The 17,091-nt window shown below is 43.5% G+C and overlaps 1 protein-coding gene across 3 annotated transcripts in view; it reads right to left on the bottom strand.

Moving 5' to 3' along the window:
• NUTF2 (nuclear transport factor 2) overlaps window positions 1–17,091 on the bottom strand; it is an 83,018-nt gene that overhangs the window by 59,510 nt on the left and 6,417 nt on the right. The window contains exons 1-3 of one of the 3 annotated variants that reach the window (XM_018564913.1): window positions 4,076–4,087; window positions 1,913–1,916; window positions 55–171 (exon numbers count right to left, since the gene is read on the bottom strand). In XM_018564913.1, the coding sequence (XP_018420415.1) occupies window positions 55–153 (99 nt within the window). In that variant the 5' untranslated portion in view covers window positions 154–171; window positions 1,913–1,916; window positions 4,076–4,087. Of the gene's footprint in view, window positions 1–54; window positions 174–1,912; window positions 1,917–4,075; window positions 4,088–17,091 lie in introns of those variants that run through there. The other 2 variants (XM_018564911.1, XM_018564912.1) reach the window with 2 other exon arrangements.

Here is a 17,091-nt window from a genome sequence, read left to right as displayed (position 1 = left end):
GGAATGGAAGAGAAAAATTCTCCGGAAGCAAAACTGCTAAACAAAGATACTCACATATATAGATTTTAATTGTGTCCTATCACTGTCAAACAGGCGGTAATAATGTTGAACAAAGCTACACCCAATGTGTTCCCAAAGTCGCTTGTCATCCATTGTGAACGCTTACAGATCTGCAGAGAGAACAAAAGGACAATTCTAGATTTAAGAAAAATTGTTTACATAATTAGCTGAAGAACAACTAGTACTCAGGAGGCCTCTACAGAAGAATAAGGCTCCATTCACACATAGCGGTAGCGTTTTCGCGCACGAAAACGTGCAAACTTTAACATAAGTGTGGATTCTGAACGTTTGCGGCTTTTTTCACGTGACACGCGTTTTTGCACCACGCGGAAGTCGCGCAAGTGTCAATCATTCAAATGATTTTTAGCACGTTTCCAACCGCTAATGTGTGAACGAAGCCCAAGGAATCCATAATACTTAATCATTTAGCAGCTCACTTGTTCTAATAGTGGCTACAAAATACGCAGTAGACACAAAGTTAAACCACAAAAAATAAATAAATAAAAACAACTGTATAGAAAATACGTTTTAGCTACATGTCAAAACACATTTAGAACATATCAATCTTTATTATCCTTCTTTACAAATCAATCCCTGACTAAAATGACAACACTCTTAAAAGTTGTGTTCTAATATAATCCGCACTTAGCCCTATCATCAATCATAATAATGAAAATACAACAGCAGCAGTGATTGTCAAACTTTGCAAATGTAAATAACTGTCACCGTGCATATAATCCCTATACAGTGCTCAACAATATTAAAAAAAAAAAAAAGTGTAAAATCTATGCACAATATTTCATCCTAATTAGATCTAGAAATGATTAATTCCACCTTCAATAAAAAAAAAATTCATCAACTTGGATATATAAATATATAAAAAAAGTGTGTGAATTAAATAGTCCCAAATAACATCAAAGTGCTCCAGTGATAAAAACAAGTCCATTTTAATAAAAAGAAAAATCACAAAAATCACATCCACCAGTGTGGTCTACCTTCCAGACAGCTCACTCACCAGGAGGTTATTGGTTATCTAAACAGGCATGACAAAACAGCGCTTTCCCATATGTAGTAAAACACAGAAGATTTCTCCCTCCATCCAGGTTCAAAACCGGCACCATTACTTGTTCACCTCCATCGATGCCATTCAGTAACGCCTGCACAGACCCGGTCTCCAAATCCACGGTCTTCTTATCCACTAAACTTCTTTAGCCACCATCCGGCCGTTTAGTTAAAATGGCCGGACAGTGGCTTCCTAGATGCTGGTGGGCATTTTAAAACATCCTTTCTCCCGCTCCAGAGCATGCACACGAGCGGGAAACAGTTTGTATTTTAAACAGCCAAACAATGGCTGTTTATAGGGATGTCCCAATACCAATATCCTGATCAGGCCGATACAGGGCATTTTCATGAGTACTTATGACCATGCTCCGATACTAAAGACCGATACTGGCCCTTTAAATTTTTACAATCAGACCAGCTGCCTAAGGTCCCGAACTTGTAGGGACCTGAGGCAGCCTGCCGGGGACCTTTACATGAGCTATTTTTGACAGTGCTTGCCAGGTCCCACATCTCCTCCTCCTCCCTCCCAGAACAGGCACGGCTCGAGGCAGCCACACACCGCAAAAACAGGCTCGGAGCCAGAACAAGACAGGAATCTGCCCCGATCAGCTCACCACCTCCCTGGAGCTCTGGTGATGTTTGGAGGCAGCTCTGGTTTGAAACTGCACAAAACTCATTAGTCTGTATTGTTATAGAAAAAATGCCACCTGTCCCTTTAAGAAAAAATATCAGTAATTGGTATCGGCAAATACCTGACGGAAAGTAATTCGATTGGTCCCTCCACCTATACCAGGCTTAGCGATGCCCCGTGCAGGCCCATCGGCTCTGTGACCAGAGATTGAAGGGAGACCAGCACATCACTTCCACATTCAGCTGTCATTCCTCCAGCTTTTGAAGCCAGAGAGAAGCTGGCAAAGCAGATCCCTAGGTGACATTAGGGGTCACCTAGGGATGTCCCCTGATGTCTCCATAAAGAGGACCTGTCACATCCTCTTCGCTATCCCCCATGTGATAGCAATAAAGTGTAAAAAATTTAAAACTCACCCCCCCATGTAAAAAAAAAAAATATGTTTAACCCCCTTCATGAGCAGTGATGTACTGTGTACATCACTGGCATCAGGCACCGCGCAAAAGCCGCCAGGACTCTGTTTACACTTGTAAAGTGTCGGCAACTGTCGGCTTTACAGTAGAAGTGATTCTGGCGGCTCAGCTGCCGCCAGATCGCTTCTACAGACCGGTAAACACTCCACCACCCAGCATTTCCCGGGCTCCAATGCCCCTCCTATGGGCCCAGGACCGGCTTTTCTGGTGTCACGGGGAAAGCTGGGGAGGAAATCGGTGAACCTCTGATTAACGATCTCCTCCCCGTGCTATGGGACTGGGAGCGATGCAGATTACAGCACTTCCGGTCCCATAGCTGTCAGTGCTGGGCGCCTGAGGCCCAGCAATAAGCTATTGAAGTGCCATTGGCACTTCAACAGCTTATTTCGAGTATAAAAGGCGATAAATTGGGTCTTTTGGACCCCCCAGTATTACCTCACCTTAAAAGAGGACCTGTCACCACTAATCTGCTATCACATGGGGGCTTGTGATTAGAGCTGCAGCTAACGATTATTTTCAAAATCGATTAGTTAGCCGATTATTAAGTTCGATTAATCGGTTAATCGGATAAACTATAAAATAAAGTTTAAAAAATGGCTCCAGTGATGGGACTACTAGTTTGTATTGAGATTGTAGTCCATCACAGGAGCAAGCTTGGACCGGTGAAAGTAAAAAAGAAAAAAAAGATAGTGTGGTGTGCAATATAGTGAAATGGAAAGTGTAAAATTATACAGCAATGCATGCAGAATGGCAACGGCTATAGAGGACTACAAATCCCAGCAATAGTACATTATCGTTGGCGGCATTCTGCATTGTGCTGTATAATGTACTATTGCTGGGTTTTGTAGTCCTCTATAGCTGGTGATATTTAGCATTGTACCACTTTATAATGTACTATTGCTGGGATGTGTTGTAGTCCTCTATAGCTTGTGGTATTCCGCATTGCGCTGTATAATGTATTATTGCTGGGACTTGTAGTCCTCTATACAGCGCAATGCAGAATGTCACCAGCTATAGAGGAGTACAACAAATCCCAGCAATAGTACATTATACATACAGTGTACAATGTATTGCTGGGATTTGTAGTCCTCTATAGCGGATGGTATAATATACAGTACAATGTACCATCAGCTATAGAGGAATACAAATCCCAGCAATACATTATAGAGCACCATGTGGGGGAAAGTGCAGTCTTCCAGCAACTTGCTTCTGAGATCAGACCTGTCTATCAGCAGCTGTCATCCCCCCACACCTGCTCCTCCTTACTACATCTCCCCGCGTCCCTGTGCCAATCATGGATGTGGATGGGCAGGAAATGTGAGGAGGTGCGGCGTGTGGAGCGTGGATGCGAGCGGGTCTGGCAGCGGCGAGCGTGAGGTGGGGAGGAGGTGCGGCGCACAGTGTGTGGAGCTGTGAACAGGGCCAACTGATCGGAAGCCGATCGATTATTGTAAAAGTTGACAACTTTTTCAATAATCGATTATGTCGATTAGTTGTTGCAGCCCTACTTGTGATTAAGCAATTGAAACTGTCATGTTTATTAGTATTGCTTCTGACCTGAAGAGAGGTTCACTCTCGAAAGCTTGTCTTTTATATACAGTACTATGCTAGTCCGATAAAAAAAAGGTATCATTGTACACTGCAATACCACGTTTTTTTTTTAAATCTTGTCTATTGGACTAATACGGCTTACCCACTTAAAAACAGTATATAACATAATCGGCCAAAAATGGCACTTTTGGCTAAATGACAAAAGTGCCATTTTTCTGCCGATAGATCGGCGCATCCCTGCTTTCTTTGCTCCCCGCTGGGCGCTGCTCTGTGTCCCAGCGGGGAGGAGAGAAAGTGTGACAGCCGGCCGAGCGCTGGGGGAGGAGAGCGCTGTGAGCGACCGGCATCTCTCCTCCCACACCGCTCAGCCTCCTATCACAGTCCGGCAGATCGGTGTGGTAGCAGAGACAGCACGCGCTGTCACAGGAGGCTGAGCTCTCGTCCGTGCATCGCTCGCTCAGCCTCCTGTGATAGCGTGTCAGAGAGGAGAGCCAATGCAAAACACTCAGCGATCAGTGAGTGTTTGTACATAATTGAGGACATGGTAGGTTTACTATATCCTCAATTATGAATGAATAGGGGTGATCTGCATCACCTCCTGTTCATTCATAATTGTGGTTATAGTAAACATACTCTGCCCTCATGTTATGAATGAACAGGAAAACTTAGAGGATTCCTGTTCACTGTTAACAGGGGATACAGAAAAAGAGATAGAAAAAAAGAGATTGAGGACACAAAGCCCTCTATTTTAAAAAGGGAAATATCAGGGGTCTGTTTAGACCCCTAAAAGTAAAGTGTGTGTGTGTGTAAATGTTACCTTTCTTATCAGACTAACAAAACATAAAACTCATTTTTACACACATATACAGGGCTTGAAAAATTTGATAGCGTCTCACCAGTCAGTCAAAAATTTCACCAGTCAGCATTACAGGACTATAGCCTTGAAATGTAAAAAAAAAAATTTTGGTGACAGATAGAGCTTTCTTTTGGAGGTATATGATCACCACTGGGGGGGTTTACGATATAATGAAAAAAGTACCATAAATTTATTTTAAAAAAAAGTTTCCCTACATTATGTCATAAAACATTTATTCTTACCCATATTTTTAGTAAAACATATTTTACAAGTATAAAAGTTGAGGTCACATCGGGTAAATAGACACCAAACATGTCAAGCCTTAAAATTGCGTGCGCCCGCAAAACGCGCGTTTACGAGGGCTATCTGGCTGTATCCTAATGGATACGCGCGGAATAACGCCCCAACGAAGCTCCTGTACTTCTTTGGGCGTAGGGCGTTTTTCCACGCGTTTCGACGCGCTGAAATACGGCCAGTGAGAACCATGCCCATAGGAAATAATGGGATTTAACTTGCTGGGCATTTTACAGCGCGTCGATCATCGCTGTAAAACGCCCAGGTGTGAATCCGGCCTTAATGGCTCTAAAATTATTGCTCTTACTCCGACGTTTGCGGCAATATGTAACATGTGAGCACAATAGGTGCACGTAGGCGCACCCGACGCATATCTGCGTGTGTATGTGGGGGGCGGGGACTTTTATTTTTTTATGCTTCTTTATTTTATGAATCTTTAACCTCTTGCCGTCTGCCCGTAGTAAAAAACGGACGGACGGCACTGCTACATCTGCGGGTTGCCGTCTTCAACTGGTTAATTTTTGTATTACTTTTTGTTTTTACACACAACTTTATTGCTATTACAGGGGGGGACTAAGAAGCCCCCTATGGGATAGACAATTTACATGACAGGTCCTCTTTATGGAGACATCAGGGGTCTCCAAGACTCCTAATGTCACCTAGGGACCCCTAGAGAAGCTGATGAAGCCGAGATCGGCTTCATCAGCTTCTCTAGCTGGAGAGTGACACTGAATGCAGGAAGTGATGTAATATACATCACTTCCTGCATTCGGGGACTATGAGGAGATCAAAGGGAGTTCGTATACTGAACTCCCTTTGATCTCCTGTCAGAGGATCTCGGGACCGGCAGCTGCTGATAAAAGCGATGGAGCGGCTATAGAGACGCCCGATCGCTGGACTGTAAAGCTACTAATTACAACGGCCGGCAAGCTGCTCGTCAGGCTCCACCACACACACACTTTAAAATATAAAAAAATTTTTTTTAAAGTCCCCTGCGCGTCTTCACGCCTACGTATGAAAATGACGATCACGCTACACATGCTGGGTATCTCCGCGCACGCCAGAGTGACCAATAATTCTGAGGCCAATATTTATGTATACCTCTAAACTGATGGCCTGTGGGCGGTTTTTAAAGGTTCTATGGACTTTTTGGGGTACTGAATTATGTCGCAGTTTCATCGACACACACAATTTTTAACCTGGGTATCTATTTACGCATTATAACCTCATCGTTTATATTTTTATTAAAAATGGGTATTTTATTGTGCTTTGGGGCATTTAAAAGCATTTTTCACAAAATTTTGGGGATTGATAAGGAGTTGCACTAATATCATGCAAAAAGAAATTTGCAACCGCCACCATTTTATTCTATAGGGCAGTGGTGGCGAACCTTGGCACTCCAGCTGTTTTGAAACTACAAGTTCCATGAGGCATTGCAAGGCTCTGACAGCCACAGACATAACTCCCAAAGGCAGATGCATGTTGGGATTTGTAGTTTTGGCACAGCTGGAATGCATTTTTGATGCACATACGTCAAAACGTGCGTTTTTATGAGCAGATTGTAGCTCATTGATGTTAATGAGCAAACGCGCATTAAAACCGTGCAAACACACAGCAAACGTACGTTTTTAAGCATTTCCTTTTGAGTCCATGCGGCCAAAACAAGCTGTAACATGCCAAAAAAAAAAAAGCTAGTGTACTTTTTCCAGCAACAGGTGTTTTGCTTATTGCAACAAAACGCTCAGATGTTAACAGGGCCATAGAAATGAATGGGATTTTTTTTATGGTCACACTTGATAAGTTAATCAATGGCATTTGATTAGCAGCACCTGGCTGTTACTTAAAACAGAGAGGCCATACACCCTTCCTGATTTGGTCACCTGCAAAACACAACCAGAGGGAGGGCACAGAAAATATACCTGATGCCCTTGACCACATAGAAATAGTCACCAAAGAGCAATGGATCAAAAGGGAGCACCAAACAAGCAGCTGGAAGTGCTTGTCGAAAATGGTACCAAACAAAGACCTGGTAAAACTTCCTTTTTAAGAGAAGACCAGCCACCAAGGTGAGATTCACTAGGGAAAACCACTGAATGGACTAGAAAATGACTCCTAAATCCAGCAGAGAACACAGGATTTGAATCTAAAAAATCTTAACCTTGAATTGAAGAGTTTTAAGAGTGTGTCTAGGGGAATGTTTGACCATTCTTCCAGAAGCGCATTTGCGAGGTCAGGTACGGATGTTGGACGAGAAGGCCCGTCTCCCAGTCTCCGCTCCAATTCATCCCAAAGATGTTCTATTGGGGTGAGGTCAGGATTCTGTGCAGATGTTCCTCCACCCCAAACTCGCTCATCCATGTCTTTATGGACCTTGCTCTGTGCAGTCATGTTCATTTCCAAACTGTTCCCACAAAGTTGGAAGCATGAAATTGTCCAAAATGTCTTGGTATGCTGATACCTTAAGAGTTCCCTTCACTGGAACCAAAGGGGCTAAGCCCAACTCCTGAAAAAACAACCCCACACCATAATCCCCCCTCCACCAAACTTTACACAATGCAATCAGGCAAGTGCCATTCTCCTGGCAATTGCCAAACCCAGACACGTCCACCAGATTGCCAGACAGAGAAGTGTGATTCGTCACTCCAGAGAACACGTCTCCACTTCTCTAGAGACGATTGGCGCCATGCTTTACACCACTGCAGCCGACGCTTTGCATTGCACTTGGTGATGTAAGGCTTGGATGCAGCTGCTCGGCTATGGAAACCCATTCCATGAAGCCAATGTTGTGCCAATATGTAGCTATTGACTCTGCAAACAGTTGGCGACTTCTGCGCACGGTGTGCTTCAGCATGCGTGACCCCCGTTGTCATTTTACTTGGCCTACCACTTTGTGGCTGAGTTGCTGTTCCCGGTTGCTTACACTTTGTTATAATACCACTATCAGTTGGCCATGGAATATTTAGTAGCAAGGAAATTTCACGGATGGACTTATTGCACAGGTGGCAACCTAACAGTACCACGCTTGAATTCACTGAGCTCCTGAGGAGCGACCCATTCTCTCACAAAATGTTTGTAGAAGCAGTCTGTATGCCTGGGTGCTTGATTTTATACACCTGTGGCCATGGAAGTAATTGGAACACCTGAACCCAATGATTTGGAGGGGTTCCCAATACTTTTGGCAATATAGCGTCAGTTTGTTATAAATCTCAAGGGAAAAGTTGGGGGAAGGTGCACGGGCGGGAGGAAATATGAGCTCAGTTTTTAAAAAGGTTGAATTTTAATAAGTGTTGCGACATCCAGACTGATATGTCAGTTAGTAGATTAGAGATACACAAGGACATGGAGGGGGTGAGTTGTGGAGTAGAAAGATATATTTGAGTGTCAACGGCATAGAGATGGTATTGAAAGCCATGTGAGGTTACTAACTGACCAAGGGAGGAGGTGTAGATCGAGAAGAGAGGGGGTCCGTGGACAGAGCCTTGGGGGACCCCTACAGAAAGAGGAAGTGCTTAGAGCTTAGATAGGTAGGATGAGAACCATGAGAGAGCAGATTCTTGTAGGCCAAACAACTGCAGTTTTTTTGAGGAGGAGCAGGTGGTCTTACTCTTGCTATTAGACCTTTCCGTGTCGAAAGCAATAAAGGTCCAATAGCAAGAGTAACGAGTAGTGGCCATTATTTTTAGCAGTTAGTAAGTCATTAGTGAGTTTTAGGAGGGAGGTTTAAGTGTAGGGGGCGAAAGCCAGACTGTAAAAGGTCGAAAAGGTTGTTTAAGTACATTTATTAAAAAGGAGAACTATGAGGTGAGTGCTTTTCACTCACCTCATAGTTCTAGCCGACCTGTGACAATGAGACTGTCACAGGTCGGCTCAGTAGATCGGGAGGTGAGCGAACACATTAACTTTCACGTGTTACACAATTTTAACCTTTAAAATTTAAGTTGGTGAATATTTCTTATTCATACTCTAGTGATCAAAGTGCAATGTGTATTAATTCCGTGATTTTCTTCACCTTCTTATCGATCCCCATATTTTTTTTTTTTCCATTACCATCTCTTACTAACTCCTGTTATCCCTAAATATACATCTTTGTATCTCCCTAGGCCACCCCACGTATGTAAAACTTTTTTTAAAAGGGGGGTGTAGGGGGAGAAAAGGAAAACATTTAATGTAAAAAAGAAACAAGGATTCCATATTTACTTTAAATAGAAATTTAAAACAAAAAAACCTACAACATATGGGTGGAAAAAGAAACAGAGGAGGGAGGGTTACCCCAACCCAATCACCTCTTTTTGGAAGGATTTAATTTAATTCCATCTTCATTTTAATCACTTCTATGATCAGTTGTGTCCATCTATATTCTTCTATTTCCCACCTTTACTTTTCTTCCTTTTCTTATATTCCCTTATTCCCTGCTTTTAAATTCTCTATGTCATTTTTAATAGATTCATAAAATGTATTTAATATATGTTTCTAATTGCTTAAAGTCTAGCCAAACTATACAGGTTTTATAAAAAAAAAAAAAAAAAAGCCTTTATAGTCATCACTACTGATATGAACCAATTCCTCCATTAACCAGTTTATCTGTTTGTTCAAACCATTCTTTTATTGCTGGTATATGCAAAGATTTCCAGTATTTTGATATAAGTGCTTTAGCCACTTTGAGCAAAAAAGGTATTAAGGTTTTTTGGTTTTTTTTATTTGCTTTTGTCGAGGATGTCGTGAGATGGAACAAGCAAGTCCCTGGGTCATAAGGTATGGGCTTATCACTTATCTTTCCCATCAGATTAATCACCTCCCACCAGTATTAAACAATATATGGGCATTCCCACCAAATGTGAGCCATAGTTCCCACTTCTCCACATTTGTGCGAACATTGGCATGGTATCGTTAGGCAAATGACATATGTTTTTACTAGGGTGATATACCACCTCGATAATAACTTATAATTAAAAAAGGAGAACTATGAGGTGAGTGCTTTTCACTCACCTCATAGTTCTAGCCGGCCTGTGACAATGAGACTGTCACAGGTCGGCCCAGTAGATCGGGAGGTGAGCGAACACATACCGGGTTCGCTTACCTCTCGATCCTGTCACGGCTCTCTGCCGTGACAGGGGGAGGGGCTGGATTCCCCTCTCCCCGCTCTGCCAGCGCTGACTGGCGGAACGGACGGGGGAGGGTACAGCTGGCTTTGCCTCTAGATAGGCAGAGCCAGCTGTCACTCACGCAGCTGGGCGGATCCTGTCATCTAAGTCAGGATCCATTCCGGCGTCTCAGTATACCGCGAGCTGTAGCTCGCGGTATACTGAGCTTAGGGTAACGGGAGGACGCTAGTTTGTGTCCTCCCGTTACCCTAAGGAGAACTATGGGGAAAAACACTGACCCCATAGTTCTCCTTTAACTTCTACCATTTGCCTATCTGAAAAGGTTAATGAAGACATTTTTAGCAATTTTATAATTTGGGGAGTATCTAACATTTGTTCTGGCTCCGATTGCCATTTGTTAATATATGCTTGAGGTTTTTGTTCTCGTCTTTGCCTGATGATTTTATAAATCAAGGACTGACAATGAGTTGGTGGTGAGATTGTTCCCAATAATGTTTCAAACGGTAGAAACTGGTTAGGAGGGCGGAAAGGTCTAGGGAGGGGAGAGAACAAAATTAGATACCCGCTGGTACCACCATTGGTCTAATACAGGGGTGCCCACAATTTTTCGTTTGGAGATCTACTTTTCAAATGACAAGCTCAATGAGATCTACCAACGAAAAGACCCCTGCATTCAGGGGCGGGAGGGAGCATGGCGGTGTATTGAAGTCAAAGGCAACGCAGCCACGCCCCTCACGCACAGTGCGATCACCGCACCCGGAACGCACATTAGTTCATGCGTTCCGGTTCAGTGCGATCTGCAAAAATGCTGCAAGCACTATTTTTGCAGATTGCACTGGACAGGAAAGGAGGCAGGCGATCGCACTGTGGGCCCCCTCCTGCCTGAGCGCAGGGAGTCGGCCGGCTTGCATTCCAGTGCGTTCTAGAGGCGCCGGGCGTACTGTCCTCCCGCGGTGCTCGTGTGGCCGACGTTGCACACGGGGAGAGGTGTCCTGCCCCTTTCCGCCTGCGGCGTCTAACACATTCAGCCGGTAGCCACACGAGCATAGCCGTAGCCAGCTCCTTTTGCGCCCGAGGCAAACAAAAACGTGCCCCGCCCCCCCAACAAACGTGTGACATAACCCGGCGACCTGCCTCCAGGATTTTTTTTTTTTAACTTTATTTCATTTTAATTTTTTCCTGTTTTCCTGTTGGGGGGGCTTTGGGGAAATATCATGAAACTCATGAATGAACAGGAAGTGATGTAAATCACATCCTGTTCATTCATAACTGGGGACACATAGTACTATTTTCTAATTGAATGGAAATTTTTGGTTAATAGCTCTCAGCCGCTGATGACAGCTATAAATTTAAAGGGGACCATTCTAAAGCGACCATGAACTGATGGCAGTAGGGAGAAAGCTACCGACGTAAGGCTTACTAACTTGGCGAGCTGGAAACAGCTGTGTTCCGCCGTAAGCCTTAGGGTGATATGGGAGACACACCAATCCTTTAAATCAGGGCTCAAAATTTCAAGTCCTGAGCTACTAGCCAGGCCTTAAGAGTTACTCGCCACCAGTTGCCCCACCTAACCCCTACCCTGCCTCGGCCTTAACTCCACCCCTAAACCCACCCTCTTAAATTATCTTATGAAATTACACTTTTAAATGTTGAAGGCAGAATAAATTTACAAAAATAAATATTAACAACAACAATATTAAGATAAAGCAATGTAAACATTGCTTTTAAATTACATGTTTGGGAGATGCCTTTAATCTGTGGTGTTAAAGAAAAGTGTGATTGATAATTTAGATAGAGCCCTAGTATCTTCACATTACATTAGAGCAGGGGCGCCCACAATTTTTCATCTGGAGATCAAATTTTCAAATGACGAGCTCAATGAGATCTACCAACGAAAAAACACCGGCATTCAGGGGCGGGAGGGGGCATTGCGGTCAATGGCACCGCAGCAATGCCCCTCACCCGCAGTGCAATTGCCCGCACCCAGAACGCAGGCACATTAGTGGCCGTAGTACCATGTATCCCCAGTTATTTACAAACACTGGAGTGATCAGCTGATCACTCCAGTGTTTGTCCTGCACGGAGGATTGGTACATGTCACTAGCCGCGGGGGGGCATTCGGACGGAGCCACTGTCACAGCAGCATGTGCGGCGAGGAGAGAGAGCCGAAGGCTGTCAGATCTCCAGGCCGAGCGGCTCTCACTCTCCTCACCGCCTAGCGTGCTGCTGTGATAGCGGCTTCATCCTCCGCCCCCCACAGCGTTTCGTTTACTTCTCTTGGGATCCCCGCTGCATACAGATGGGGGGAGAGCAGCGGGGATCCAGAGAAGTCCCACGGCAGGAGGACAGGACATCGCGATCTGCCAGGGATCGCTTTGCGATCGACTGGTAGATTCCGATCGACCTAATCGACCCTGATCTAATACATGCGAGACCCATTTTTCCCTCAATACCTGCACTGGAAGTAAATCACCTTGAATTATATCTCTAAGTCGTAACCAAGCTGAGTCCGTCCAATATATGAAGGAGTGATCATTTTTCCCTGGAGGGAAGTTGTTTGTTCCTGTTAATGTCATAAGAATTGTATTATAAGGCCACTGGTTTTTACAATAAAAGGTAATGCCATGTGTTTAATGTAGCAGTAGTTATTGGTAGGATAGTACTAGGTAACTTGCGTTTAGATGGCAATTCCCATACGTAATCAGATATTCTGACATAACTCATAGCTTCTTCAATGTCCCCCCTGTCTTTTGTGAGGTATTATATGTCCAATCTACTATTCTTACTAGCTGGTCGGCCATGTGGTAGCTTTTAAAATCTGGCAATGCCATTCCTCCCAATTGCCTACCTCTACAAAGTGTAGCATACAATATTCTTGGTCTCTTATTTTGCCATACAGATCTATGAATTTCTTTTTTTTTAGGATAAAATACATCTTAGGTAAGGAGATAGGTAGCATTTGAAAGAAATACAATATTTTTGTTAGAATCATCATTTTGACTGTTTATTCTACCCAGCCATGAAAGGGATTTTGAAGAATACTGCTTAAGGTCAGCTTTTACAGAGTTTAATAGGGGTATATGAATTTAGAAGGGATATCCCTAAATAACCCATTTTATCTTTTTGCCATATAAAAAGGGAAAATGGGTTTTTAATCCCTCACTTGCCTTTTTCATTACTATATTTAAAATCTCCGATTTACCACCATTTAAAAATTAGATGGTTCCCCATATATTTTTAATTCGGTTATTATTTGTGGGAGAGAGTACGTGAGTTGCGCACATAAAATAATACATCGGCAAATGCAAACATCCGGTTTGTTGCCATATTTATAATATTTACTAGCTACCATGTTATAAGCATGTTTAGTATTCACTTCTAATATTTCCTTAAGTTGTTCCCTTTTAGAAAGTAGAGTTGCTAGAACAGTTTTGTTGTCATGATGAACCTTATGGATCTGTTCTAGTTCCCCAATATCCATCAATAATATTTGGATTCAATTTTTTCACTAATTTTTCTGTTATAGCTGTTATAGCTACTATAGCTACTAAATATCCTCTCGCTGCTGTTTTATGAGCTTCCCACAATGTTGCTGGTAATATATCTTATCATTTTTCTACAAAATATGTTTCGAATATATTGGTAAGATCTCCTCTCATGCTTGGATCATATAAGATATGTTCATTCAACTTCCAATTATATTGTCTCTGTGGGAAGTAACAAGGAGATCAGAACAGATGCGTGGTCCGAAATTGTAATTGGCTTAATCTGTGTATATTGAACCGTATCATATAAGTAATGTTCTCCATACGTTTACTAATTGGAGTTTAGATAAAATGTGTTGCAGAGTATTCAGATGATATTTAGGAGTGCATGCTGTATTAGACGAAGAATCTATTATTGAATCCAGGCACAGGTTAAGATCTTCTGCCACTATTAAAATGCCCACATCGATTGGCCTGCATCAAGCAAAGAAAACTAAGGAGACCGGTGAAACTACTAAAATCGGTTAAGAACTGCCCAAATGCATCATACAAAACTGGAAGGATAGTGATGAACCATCATCTTCAAGGAACAAACGTGGTTGGAAAAAAATCTTGAATGACAGTGATTGGAGATCGCCTACATTTTTGGTGAAAATGTTTAATAGCGAAAGTAAAAGCATTTTCACATGCAGTGTTACGAGAGCTTAAGGAATTGGGACTAAACAGCTGTGTAGGCTTAAGAAAACCACTCATCAGTGAGGCAATTAGGAAAAATTATAATCTCTCAGCTTCCCATTACCTTTTTCAAAAACATTGCCAGTTACATTCGGGCAATATATATTAGCTAACGTGTATGTTGTTCCATACAGTATTACATTTAAGAACATATATCTTCCCTCGGTATCCATCAATTGACCCACAACTTGGGATAGGTATGTCTCGCTTAAAAAAACGATAGCTACCCCTTTGCTACTTTTATTTGGTGATAAACAGTAATAGCAAGTAGAAAAATATTTAGAGCATAATTTTATTCTGGAAGTACAGGAAATGTTCCGTTAGACTTACCGGTAACGGTATTTCTAGGAATCTTCCAGGACAGCAACCTGAGAGATGATTGGTTCCACCTTCTACAGGAAACACAATTAGTAAAACAGTTAAAAGCCCCTCCCCTTTCCCTCGTACCTCAGTTGTGATAAAAGTAGACTACCACCCCAGTAAACGAGGGGACAACCCAACAACAAATAACATACCATACATTATTCCGGGTGGGAAGTAGGCTTGCTGTCCTGGAAGATTCCTAGAAATACCGTTACCGGTAGTCTAACGGAACATTTCCCTAATCATCTTCCAGGACAGCAACCTGAGAGGATAAACAAGTACACAAAATACAAGCCTACCTCTCTAGGGCGGGACAATTGCTTGAAGCACCTTTCTGCCAAAGGCCAGATCTTGCTGGGACAGGACTTCAATTCGGTAGTGTTTGATGAAAGTGTCCTGCTTTGACCAGATAGCTGCCCTGCAGATCTGCTCCACTGATGCCCCAGCTCTTTCTGCCCATGAAGTGGACAATGACCTGGTTTAACACTTTTCCTGGTATCCGGGCTCCACAGGTCCAACACACCTCACAGCAGAGAGCGCGCAGCGGGAGTGAGGCAATCAGCCGCGACGGAAGCGAGGAAATCACCCGCGACCGGAAGTGACGACATGCGCTCCAAGTCGAGGCTTGGAACACACCGGAAGTGCCTCTCAGACCACTGCCTGCCCAATTCACCGCTACGGAACCCCACTACCAGCTCCCTTACATCAAGCAAGGGAAAGCAGGACAGGGCCACCGGCCTGGGGGCCTCAGGAGTGGATCCTTAAAGGGAAGAAAAAGAACCAGATCCTGGCCTGTTCAAACAACATAGGGGAAAACACCCCTCCGCTCTACAGCAAGGCCAGAAGGGAGGGAAAACACCTTCAACAGCAGAGCCGCACAGAGGGGGATCCGTGACCTCAAGGCCAACCGGTCAGGAAGAAAAAGAACAAACGTGACGTGGTCCTGGAGGTAGGAAACACAATCTAAACTGAGGTACGAGGGGAAGGGGAGGGGCTTTTAACTGTTTTACTAATTGTGTTTCCTGTAGAAGGTGGAACCAATCATCTCTCAGGTTGCTGTCCTGGAAGATGATTAGGGAAAAGATGTGTTTCTTGTAGAAAAACCACATCTGCTGCATATCTCTTTAGCGCCTCCAGAATCGTATATCTTTTAAATGGAACATTCATAGTTCTAGCCGACCTGTGACAATGAGACTGTCACAATTCGGCTCAGTAGATCGGGAAGTGAGCGAACACATACCGGCGTGCGCTCACTTCTTGATCCTGTCACAGCTCTCTGCCGCGACAGGGGAGTAGCTGGATTCCCCGCTCCGATCCTTCAGCGCCGACTGGCGGAACGGACGGGGGAGGGGGCGGGTACAGCTGGCTCTGCCTCTAGATAGGCAGAGCCTAGGTAGATACTTAATATAGCCCCTTCTCTCTTCAGGTGATTTATAATAAGAGCTTTATCTGAAGAATAATGAAATCGAACGATCACATCTCTTAATAATTCACCTATATTAGGCCTTGGGCATGGTGTTCGATGTACTCGATCTAACATCAAAGTTTCAGTCCTCTTTTGGCGTCCTATTTTCTAGCTCTTCCTCTTATATGGTTGCCGGTATTCCCCGTAGATTGTTTCTACAATTTCTGTTTTCCTGATCTTCAGTGCCTGTTCACACGATGTCTGTTTTGTGTGCTGACCTGATCTGTACGCTCCTGCACTCAAAATGCATCCCAATGTATCCCTATGTGTTTTATGGGCTACAGTTCTCACATGCACAGTCCGTTCAGCTTACGACAGAAAAATACTGCAGGTCACATTTTGTACGGTCAGGAAACGCAAACGCGTTAAAAACGCACTGCAGCTAACATACTAACAGCCCCAACTGGAACGCATCAAAAACATGGCCAAAACGCACTGCATCAGTAGCACCGCGTCTGCAGATCCGGACCTGAAACTCATGTGAACAGGCCCTCAACCTTAGACAAAGTTCCTCTCACAGTTAATTGTATTTTTTTGTTGTGTTTTTGAAGTTCTTTAATTGCCTTGTATGTGTATCCAAACAGTCCTATTTCTTGAATCCTTCTTAGTGCTTGTGTCATCTAAGTGTTAACTGAAGAGATCTCCAGCTTAATAGAGAGTTGTCCAATCTCTGGAGCTTAACTGCCAAATTGTTCTTATTAGCTAAAAGTAGCAACTGAGATCTCAGGCATTTGTTCCAAGTCAACTGAAGCCGCTGACAACACAGGAGATTGCAGACAGTAAAATCTGACTCGCCATACCTCATATCTCCCGATTCCTTCTGTGAAATACGATCCATAGACATTGATGGCACCATTGATGGCACCTGTAATTGTAAACACTCGGTAAATAAACAAGGATTTGGTGAGATTTGGCCCGTCAAGCCTGAAGCATCCCCCGGTTTGCGATGTGTATTATGTACGGCTTGTTCTCTAGGTACATTTTCTGCTGTCCATAAGTGTCTAATAGTACGCTGAC

Source organism: Nanorana parkeri, unplaced genomic scaffold (genome assembly GCF_000935625.1).
Source record: "Nanorana parkeri isolate BGI_ZX_2015 unplaced genomic scaffold, ASM93562v1 scaffold794, whole genome shotgun sequence".
NCBI classification, from domain to species: Eukaryota; Metazoa; Chordata; class Amphibia; order Anura; family Dicroglossidae; genus Nanorana; species Nanorana parkeri.
The sequence above is the reverse complement of the archived record's forward strand: the minus strand, read 5'-3'. Positions and strand labels throughout refer to the sequence as shown.